Source organism: Apaloderma vittatum, unplaced genomic scaffold (assembly GCF_000703405.1).
Source record: "Apaloderma vittatum isolate BGI_N311 unplaced genomic scaffold, ASM70340v1 scaffold31014, whole genome shotgun sequence".
Lineage (NCBI taxonomy): Eukaryota > Metazoa > Chordata > Aves > Trogoniformes > Trogonidae > Apaloderma > Apaloderma vittatum.
The window spans coordinates 1-10,767 of NW_009714876.1; the positions used below are offsets into that span (position 1 = coordinate 1).

General features: G+C 35.9%; 1 protein-coding gene across 1 annotated transcript; it reads left to right on the forward strand.

Moving 5' to 3' along the window:
• Positions 1-725: 725 nt before the first annotated feature.
• Positions 726-10,537, forward strand: LOC104273558 (nuclear pore complex protein Nup155-like; the record flags this gene model as incomplete). Its single annotated transcript, XM_009868923.1, has 14 exons — positions 726-792; positions 1,633-1,751; positions 1,964-2,067; positions 3,019-3,152; positions 4,919-5,110; positions 5,764-5,902; positions 6,565-6,700; positions 7,141-7,294; positions 7,554-7,658; positions 7,789-7,943; positions 8,439-8,568; positions 8,840-8,953; positions 9,445-9,565; positions 10,423-10,537. Coding segments are annotated over 14 exons (1,785 nt in total), but the record flags the coding sequence as incomplete, so codon positions are not given.
• Positions 10,538-10,767: the final 230 nt, after the last annotated feature.

The window sequence follows — 10,767 nt, forward strand, 5'->3', positions numbered from 1 at the left end:
GGGGTGACCTCATTCATGTTTATAAATATGAAAAGACTGAATGTCAGGAGGACGGAGCCAGACTCTTCTCATTGATGTTCAATGACAGGACAAGGGGCAACGAGTGCAGTTAGAGCATAGGAGGTTCCACAAAAACATGAGGAAAAACTTTTTCACTGTGAGGGTGACGGAGCCCTGGCACAGGCTGCCCAGGGAGGTTGTGGAGTCTCCTTTCTTGGAGATACTCAAAACCCGCCTGGACGGGTTCCTGTGTGACCTACTGTAGGTGATCCTGCTCTGGCAAGGGGGCTGGACTAGATGACCTTTCAAGGTCCCTTCCAACCCCTGACATTCTGTGAGTCTTGTGTTACTAAACACCCTAGGCAAGAACAGAGCTCTTCATCTGCTGGTCATCTCTCTGCATGCTGGTTGCGAAATAAATTTTTGTTATGACACTTGCATGCCTACACTGTATTTCCAGAGAATAATACTGACCTATATTTAAAGTATTTGAGAGCATCAAACTTAATTTGATTAAAGTTTTAAAATTTGAAATTATGTTAATCAACTGTGTCTGTACTGTTCAGAAATGTATAATGGTTGATCTTCATCTAGATGAAATCTTTATTTTAGACTATGAAGTAAAAACCATTACCATTTCTTTCCTAAGAAATTATACAGAGAAACTTACAAAAATACTTGCTCGAATTACTTGTCTTTTAAAATGGTAATGTTTTGTGTTGCAGAAATATTTGGGATGGCAGTATAGTTGTGGAGAGAGTCTTCAAAAGTGGCAATCGAGAAGTTGCTGCAGTATGTATTTTTCAAAGTTCCTTATAGTATATGTCTTAAGCCCTGTGATACCTCTGTTATAAACTGATAAGGAAAAAAACCCATAATTGTCATTTGAATGTTTCCATAAGTGCTGCACTCTTAGATGAGGAGTAATTATAGGTATTAAATCTTCTTAAGCTACTATTTTGAATGTTACTTTTAAAAAACCTAACTGTAATTTTCCTAATGGGCAATGGTGAGTTTTCTCCATGTTTAGTGATACCGCTCCCTTCGTTTCTGCATATTCCCTCTAGGCAAAGCTTAAAAATAAAATTCTGTAGTGGGTTAGGATAAACATTGCAGTTATGTAAGGACATCATAAAATTTCCAACATCTTCCTGACTAAAATCTTCATGTTTCACTTTTTGTCCATTATCAAAATAACAGATTTTTTCTGACTATGTATGTTAATAGAATCCTGAACTGAATAATATCTGCAATGCAAATTAACTGCTACACGAGCTTTCTTCCTCCAGTTACACGTAACTGGGAGACTCTGGAAGACCTTGGCCATTTTATTCTATGTCTTAGCAATGCTTAATTATTGCTTTAGTTCAGAGTTGGAAACAGTAAACCACAGGTGATTTGGTTGTCAGAGGAGCAAAGAAAGTAGCATCTTGAATATTGTGTATCTTCAGAGGACTACTGCCTCTTCACGTGTGCCCCATCTTCAATGACTGTGGCATAACAATGTTGTATTATACTGACAGCATTACTATTATACTATATATTTGTTGTAATCTCTTTGTGTTTGTTTTTTGAGTGGCTTTAGCTTAAAGTTGTAAATTCAGTTGGAAACCAGGCTGCTTTCTTTTGCAGGTAGAAAGCAGTGTTCCATCCCATGTCCTGGAAGGTGTACTACAAGAACTAAAAGGTTTACAAGAATTTCTGGACAGAAATTCACAGTTTTCTACAGTAGGAGCCCTTGGAAACCCAAGGTATTATTCATTGTGTTAAATTTATTAGTGGTATTTAATGACCAAGTTTTGAAAAAAACATACTGTGTGTTGAGTTTGAGTGTATGTATGGTCTCCAGCTTCAACTATTCAGACGCTAAAAATGAGTTGTTAGATTTCATCTTTGAAAGATTATTTGTTGTTGTGTTCAGTATTTGTAATCATATTAGCATCTCCTTATTTTGGAATTGCAGTTTTAGCACACCAGCCAACCTGCAGCAGAGGCTACTGGGTTTCATGCGGCCTGATGGTGGAAGTTCTCAGCAAGTCCAGCAAGAACTCCAGAGGAAATATCATGGTATGTCATTACTTTTGAACAGTAAGTATCAGGGAACAGTGCTTTTGGATGTTGCTCATCTCACTTTTCTTGTTAAAAACTCAGAGCACAAATGCCTTCTTTCTGTACAATTTTTACAGTAATCAGTATGCCATACTTGGAAGTTCTTCAGTAAAAGAATATAGAGCATTGAAGTTGGTTGTGGCCCATTTGAGTATAATCCTGTGTTTTAATTTCTACTTCTTTTTCTGTACTCTCACTTTCAATAGTATGATTATTTTGGGGTTTTTTAAGTTATTATGTAGAGTTTGGTAGACATGAGCCATAAACCATTTGGATTGCTAAATGAGACAATATAGTTCTTGCTGCCTCATTTCTGAGCTGCAAAGACTCAAAAGTAAAGACAGGAATAGTTGCAATTATATTCCACTCATTACTAAGTATGTCATCATTCTTTCAGTGAGTATAGTACATCTTACCAAATTTAAATGTTACTAGTTTTCTGAGTAGCTGTTGTTCCTTAAAAGATAGTGTAGACAGTGTTGACTAAAGTTGTGATTGTATTTGTTCTTTCTAAAAGTATATACATGTAATCAAACAAAAAGGGAATATGTATGGGTTTATTTTTATTTCTTTAATGTTCATCATAAATACATGTAATAACTTTATGAAGAATAAAAAGCAAAAATTAAATCTGGTAAATCTGGTACAGTCACATGGAGCCATACTTCTTTTTCAGAAAGTATTCCTCCTGTATTGCATAGTTTGAAAAAAATGTTAACATATGGTATTTGCTTTGGGGAAGTGTTAACATGGCACTTTAAAGAGAGGCAGGAAGCATTAGTCAAGAGTGGAAGAAGAAAAATTCAGAAATTTAAGGAGATTGTAATTGTAAAACCTCAAAAATTTACATGCTAATTCGAAACATGTAGAACAATTACTTATTGAATATCTATCTCTTTGCTTTTTCAGCTGAGGCACAACTGACTGAGAAGACCTCACTTCACGGTATCCAGCAGCTTGTTCGCAAAACCTGCCAGGCATTGGCTTTATGGAAGTTGCTGTGTGAGCACCAGTTCAGTGTTGTTGTAGGTGAGCTGCAGAAGGTACGATCTGAATCATATGATTTTAATTCATTTGTATTTAATATTTGAATTTCTTTTGGTACCTAAGTATTCCTGTGGAGTATTACTTTAATTCATAGAGAAACATATCATGAAATTTAAACTACATCAGGATTTTTATTCAGGTTGCAAGTGTTTACTTTTAAGAGTCTGACGTGTAGTGCTGGTCTCATCACGTAATTTTAGCAAACTGGAAGTGTCACTAGCAATAGGCTTTATTTTATTTTTATTGACAGTTAATAATGAGTCTAATTTTACAAATTACTGTGTTTTCACTTGAAGCGCATTCTGCAAAATGTGCTGAAAAGAACAGAGCATTGTTGTCCAGCTGTGTGTTGGTAAAGGTTTAACAATGGAGAGTAATAGGGTTGTAAAGGCTCCAACCTTTGCACTTTTATGTAAGTAAGGGTCCAGAACGTATCACAGAACACTTGAGGTTGGAAGGGGCTCCTGGAGATTACCTGCCTCTCCTGCTCAAAGCAGGGTCAATGAAAAAAGGTTGCCCAGGGCCATGTCAAGTAGGGATTTTAATATCTGCAAAGATGGAGACTCCACAGCCTCTCTGGACAACCTGTTCCAGTGTTCAGCCACCTTTGGAGTACAAAAGATTTTTCTCGTGTTCAGGGGTGATTTCATGTGCTTTTGGTCACTGTGTGTGTCATGTCACTGGGCACCACTAAGAAAAGTACAGCTCTGCCTTCTTTACACCTCCCCGTAAATATTAGTGAGGTCTCTGCCTGCCGAGCCTTCCAGTCTTCATGCTAAATGATCTCAATTCTTTCAGCTTCTCCTTGTTGATAAATAAGGAAACTTACAGAGCTGTGGGTGCTACTGTTATGTACCCTTTGCTAATAGTGAATTTGCATCCAGCCCTTCAAGAAGCTATTAATTTGAATAGCAGGCATTCTGTCCTAGCACTTGGTAGGAAAACAGATTACTTAAGAAGTTTGTATTATTTGCTGATTAAAAAACCAATCTGTAAACTTTACAAATGTACAGAAGCAGGAGCTCTTCACACTTGCTTTGGGGAGTTAGCACAATTTCTAGCACAGGAAGCTTTTCTTTCATGTTGGGCAAGGAGTTAATTAATAGTTTAACAAATATAACCTTTTCCTCTTGTCTTCAGTAGTTTTATAGTTTTTGTAGTAGCATTTTCATTTCGCTAGTGATGATTCATAGACGTTACATAGGCACTACTGACAAATCTATGTGAAAAAATATTCTTTATAATTAAAAAAAAAACAACCTCCACTGTAATTTAATGTAGAAAAAGCATAAAGGATAAAGACTTCAAACTTTTTTAATTCTTCCTTTTTATGGATCTGACTTCTTTTTGCATCTACAACAGTACTCAGATTGTTCCCATTATTAAAAACTTGGATATAGTCAATTTTATAGGATGTGCATTCCAGCAGTGCCTTGTGAAGGGGAACTGCGAGTTCCATTTTTACTTGCAGAAATCTGAAACAGAAGTGGCATATAATAAAGATGGTAGAGGAAGTCTGCTAAGAGGAGTTCTCACTCTCCTTTGGTATCCAAAAGTCTAGCGCCTTCATTGATATGGCTTTCTTTATTATTTCCATTTTACTATATGATGTGTATTTTACATAACGTATTTCTATGCTATGTACTTCAGTCACTGGAGTTTTGTACAGATTGCTTTACTGGAAATCATTAATTTTGTTGCTGTAAGATGGTGACATTTCTAAACAGAAAACTTTGGTTAATGAAATTTTGTCCGTCTTCAGGAGCTTCAAGAACATCTCAAGATTACTGCTTTTAAAGACTTGGTAATTAGAGACAGAGAGTTGACTGGAGCACTTATTGCTTCCCTCATAAACTGTTACATCAGAGATAATGCTGCTGTGGATGGCATCATTGCCCATTTGCAAGATATCTGTCCTCTACTTTATAGCACTGATGATGCTGTGTGTTCCAAGGTAAGCGTACTTCCAAATTTTACAGCATCAAAACACAACTTTATAACGTGTTCAACTAAGATAAGTTGGGCATCTTGTAAATTATCATGCTCAAGTAGTTTCAGAAGCACAATAACTAATGGAGGCAGGTCATGTGCATATTTGTGTCTTGCAGTTGATTACTGCTGAATATTATGCAAGCTTTGGTCTGAAGCATTTGTAGTATTCATAGGATCTCTACCTTCAATGTGATGTCTAATGAAACTGTCCCCTTGATGTTGATAAAATGTGTTCTTACTCCAGCATGTTCTTACTCCAAATGTGTTCTTACTCCAGCATAGTCTCTTGTTTTCTGTCTGTTGCCTAGTTTCATGGAATTTGTGGAGAGATAATTGTGTTTAAGAACTTTGAAGTTCTTCAAATAAATTTGAACTAAGTAACTGATGAGGATAATGTGGAACCTGTTGGTTGTTTAAGTCATAAACCCTTCTTTCTACTGCTGTTGTACAGTCTTTCTGCTGGAAACTTAGTGTTGTCAAGTGATGAGAGAGTGCTTTTGAGAGGATGCTGTTTCTACTGTTTAAGCTTTGAAATTTGAACTTACAGCAATATCCATGGCCTGTTCATGATGTGTTCTTGTGAATAATTTCCAATTTCCTGTCATTTATCTTTAGGCTAATGAACTGCTTCAGCGGTCTCGACAAGCTCAAAGGAAAGCGGAAAAAGAGAAGATGCTAAGAGAGTCGCTGAAAGAGTACCAGAAGATCAGCAATCAAGTTGACCTTGCTAATGTTTGTGCACAATATAGGCAAGGTAAGAGGCAGTCACTGTTCGTGTTCTGGTAAATAGTTTCTGTAGTATCTTTTTGTGCTATCTTCTTTTTTTATTTTTTTTTTTTGCTGACTTTCAACTAATTTTATAGTTTTACCAAAAAGTTTCTTACTAGCTCTTACAATTAATATACCTCAGCTTGTTCTTGTTTAGAGCCTTTCTAGATTTTGCCAACCAATCGAAAAACCTAACTCTGTATAAAACTGTTTCCATCTACTTATTTCACTCCACAGTGTCCATTTGTTTCATATATGTGGAAAAAATGTTTTTAGGGAAGTTGTTGGAGGTGTATGTAAGCTGAGGGTAAATGACTGTACTTTTGCAGGAAAGTTTTTATACCAGAAGTGCAGTTTGAAAGATGGTTCTGAGTCCTGTTTTGTGCAGTAGAAGCTAGTACACAGTTTAAGTGTAGATATAACTGTTGTAACAGTCATGATTTCAGCTTCAGTACAAATACGTAACTTGAAACTTGCATATAATCTCCTAGGTTAGGCACAGGCATAAACCTTCATGCATTACAGAGCAGAGTGAACAGGGTTTGTATTTTCTTGCTTGCTAAAATGGGAAATGTTTGATGTCACTTACTATTTTGTCATAGATTAAATACAATAATGAATGGTTGTATTTGGTGTTGTGTTTTTTAGTGCGTTTCTATGAGGGAGTAGTAGAACTCTCTCTTACAGCTGCTGAGAAAAAAGATCCGCAAGGTCTTGGCCTTCATTTCTATAAAAATGGAGAACCAGAAGAGGATGTTGTTGGACTCCAAGCTTTTCAAGAGAGGCAAGTTTTCAGAATACCTTATATGGTATTATATTACCATTATATGGGGTGTTTTATTACAAGTGACTGAAAAAGTAACTCTTTGGGGGAAGGTGTGTGGGGCAATGACAAGCAAGCATTTTGTAATAAGAGATGCAGTATAGATATTTTTGCCCAGCATGCTTTCCTTCCCTATCATTCATAGGACATCAGCTTAATCTGGAACAGAAAGTAAACAGATGCAGAAAACATTGTGATCTGAACATTGCAGAAATGCTTGTTAGAAAGATGATTGAGAACAAATCAGATTATGGCAACTAGCTGAAAATGATCTGTGACCTTTTTTAAATTTCAGTAATTATATTTATAAAGGTATACAATAACAGTATTTGAGAAAAGTATTTCAGAGATAATTGCAATGAAAACTGTGAGGCTTTTATTTTCTTTTGCTCTGTTTACAGATTGAACAGCTACAAGTGTATCACTGACACCCTTCAAGAGTTAGTGAATCAAAGTAAAGCTGCTCCTCAGTCTCCCAGTGTACCCAAAAAGCCAGGTCCTCCAGTGCTGTCATCTGACCCCAACATGCTAAGCAATGAAGAAGCAGGGCACCATGTAAGAAACTCACCAAAAAATCATGACTGCAACTTCAGAAAATAGTGTGGTTTGAAGGAGTGGTGAATTATTTTTTTTATTATGAAATAATTAAAAATAGCATAATAGATAAGTCAAGATTTGTCATGAATTGGCTTCTTTATGTACAGAGTGTTCGTAGAATTTATGACACACAAATAACATGAACCTAAGTATTATCGCATATGTATTCAGTACTTGATGTAATGTAACCAGGAATAAAGGCCTTTTCTTCCCTTAGTTTGAACAAATGCTAAAGCTGGCTCAGCGTTCAACAGATGAACTCTTCAGTATTGCACTCTACAACTGGCTGATACAAGCTGATTTGGCAGACAAACTGTTACAGGTGAGCTCATCTCAATACAGCAAAGTAACCTGTGGACAGCTCCACTTAATTGGAAAATTTAATTGTAATAATGCTGATGCCTGAAGGAGGAGGGAGCAAGAGTATAAATGTTATCTTTATGACTTTGCAGGTTACTGCCCCCTTTTTGGAACCCTACCTTGTGCGCATGACCAAGATTGACCAAAACAAAGTCCGTTATATGGATTTACTGTGGAGATACTTTGAAAAGAACAGAAATTTCAGTAATGCAGCCAGAGTCTTGGCTAAGCTGGCTGACCTACACAGGTATGGGTTATGTGTAATCTGTTGCATATATTGAAGTAACTGGGGAAAACACAAACTTAAATCAAAACTTTATGTATAGGTATTTTAAGAAAAGCACAAGAAAAGACCAATGTCCAAGCATGTTTGCTAAGAAAAATGTAAATTAATTATTCCATTAATATTAGCTTTTAATCCAGGCCATTACTGGAAAGACATTTTATGTTTCTTTTATGTATTATACACTAGCTTATTTCCTGTTTTAAGTACAGTATATCAAGTGGTCGTTTCTCACACAGAATTTTATAATGTGGTAGTTCAACTGTGGAGCAGTGGATTGAGAAGTATACTACAACTGAACCTGCAACGAAGATAGGGTTACATGGTTGGATAACGTCTTGCATGTTTTAGTAAAGTCAGGCTAAGTGACATATTGATTCCCAGAGTCAAGTTTGAATATAACTAGCCCTCAAATAATTTTATTAAGTATCCATTTTATTTTGAATATTTGATTTGCAGCACAGAGATTTCTCTTCAGCAGCGTCTTGAGTACATTGCACGTGCCATTTTGAGTGCCAAAAGTTCCACTGCCATATCCTCTATAGCTGCAGATGGTGAATTCCTACATGAACTAGAAGAGAAAATGGAAGTAAGAAAATATTAATCTAAGCTACACTTTAAATGCACTATTTCTCTTTATCTAATTAGCACATGATGTTTTATTACAAATTGTATAGAATTAGTAATAAAAGCACAGTTTTCTGTGCTTTCTTCCCGACAGGACAGAGTTACACAGTTTTTATAGGAGACTGAGATGTAAGACAGTAAAATTTCTACTCTCAAATAAGTTAAATTATGGGTGTATCCTTAGGATTTGATTCAGTTAATCCAATCTTGAAATATTTTTTTTTTTCAACAAGGTTGCAAGGATCCAGCTTCAAATACAAGAAACATTGCAGCGGCAGTATGCCCATCATTCTTCAGCGCAAGATGCAATTTCCCAGCTTGATGCTGAGCTGATGGATATAACCAAGGTGATTAAAATTGCTCTGTATTAAAAGTCAGTTTATCTCATTTTTTGGTGAAAAATGTTTTTTTAAAGAATGATCCTTTGCTGCCAAGGAAAAGTAATAGAGACAGTTTGGTGTTTCTTGTCTCAGAAGGTCTGGTACCCTAGACTGTCTTCTTCTGTACTTTGATATTCCTTCAATCTTCAGTACTTTAATTGCTTCCATTATTAAGTCTCTTAGCTTCTTCATTTTTTGGGCAAATTGTTAGAAAATTAACAGTTATAATTGATTATAATTTTATCGTAAATTGGGAATTGTATTGAAGAAGAAAAACCATGTGTAGGTAAAAAAAAATTCATATAGTGTTTGACAACAGTTACTTAACTGTTTGACAGCAGTTACTGAAGCTGTACTTTTACTCGTCTGATGTCTACCACACAAAATAAAGAAAAGTCAATTTTAAAAATTTCGTTGTTATCCTTCTTGAAATGTAAAGCCTCATTTTTTTCTTACAGCTGTATGGAGAATTTGCTGACCCTTTTAGGCTCTCAGAGTGTAAGCTTGCAATTATACATTGTGCGGGTCATTCTGATCCTATCTTGGTGCAGACTCTCTGGCAAGAAATCATTGAGAAAGGTAGGTCATGATGGGCTAGGAATGGTACAAGTTAGAACTATAGGAAAATGGTACAATTAAAGCTTTTAAGACAATGTTCTGTGACTACTATGCTGTCCAAGTGAGATGCATCTTTTCTGGACTATTCTGTAATGTATTAGCTAAGCATAGTTAACTAGTAATTCATTGATGTTACTACCTTTTGGCTTGCTTGCCTGAAGGACAGAAAAGTAGTATTTTTACATATGTGTTGGAGCATATTGCATGTATGGCTTGAGTAATCACATTACAGATAACATTTAAGAAGTCGTTTCATCCCTTCTTGCTCTTAGATGCCATTATATATGAACTTCAGAATACCTGTGAAATTTTGTCTGAAGGTTTCACTATTAGGAAATTATAAGAAAAATGTTAAATTTGTTGTGACAAAGGTTAAAGTATCTTTAGAGGGTTCAGTGTTGCCTTTTTATAATGTTGATTAGAGAAGGAAAGTAGAGGGCACAGCTCTGCAAGCCTAGCCCCTCAGCTGTGATAATCTGCCTGGTAATTCACTCTCTCTTCCTGTTTTGTTGTTTTGGGGTTTTTTTTGGATTTTGTCCTCAAGGTTTCCATTGTGCAAACAACATTGACAGTGATTTGAGGGAAAAGCTCTGTGGTAGTAGGTTTTTTGTAGGTTTGTGTTTGTTGGGTTTGTTGGTGGATTTTTTTGTCTGGTTGATTTTTTTTAGTAGGTTCGCACTGAACTTGAAGGAAACAAAAATCTGTGAATATATGTGCATACACGCCAGAAGAGGTTGCATTTTCACATGCATGTGCTGATTTTTCACTGTAAAAGAACTTTCTGAAGTTCTCTCTAAATGATTTCTTTTCACTTTCAGAGTTGACTGATAATGTGTCTCTGAGCGCCGCGGACAGAATGCAGGCACTTAGTTTGAAGATGGTATTGCTGGGAAAGATCTATGCTGGCACACCTCGTTACTTTCCTTTAGGCAAGTAAATAAAACAGAAGCACCACATGAATGGGTCTCAGCTTTCTTTTCGGCCTCTTAAAAAAAGTTGTAACCTAAGAAATGTCTCTTTTTTAAAAAATCTGAAAGGAAATAGTATTGATGATACATAATTACATGGTTGTGGTCTATAATTTCTGTAGTAATTTGTTACTTAAGCTACAGTGAAAAATTTCACAAATAATTTTAAACTGTTACGAGTGCTGGAGTTGTTCG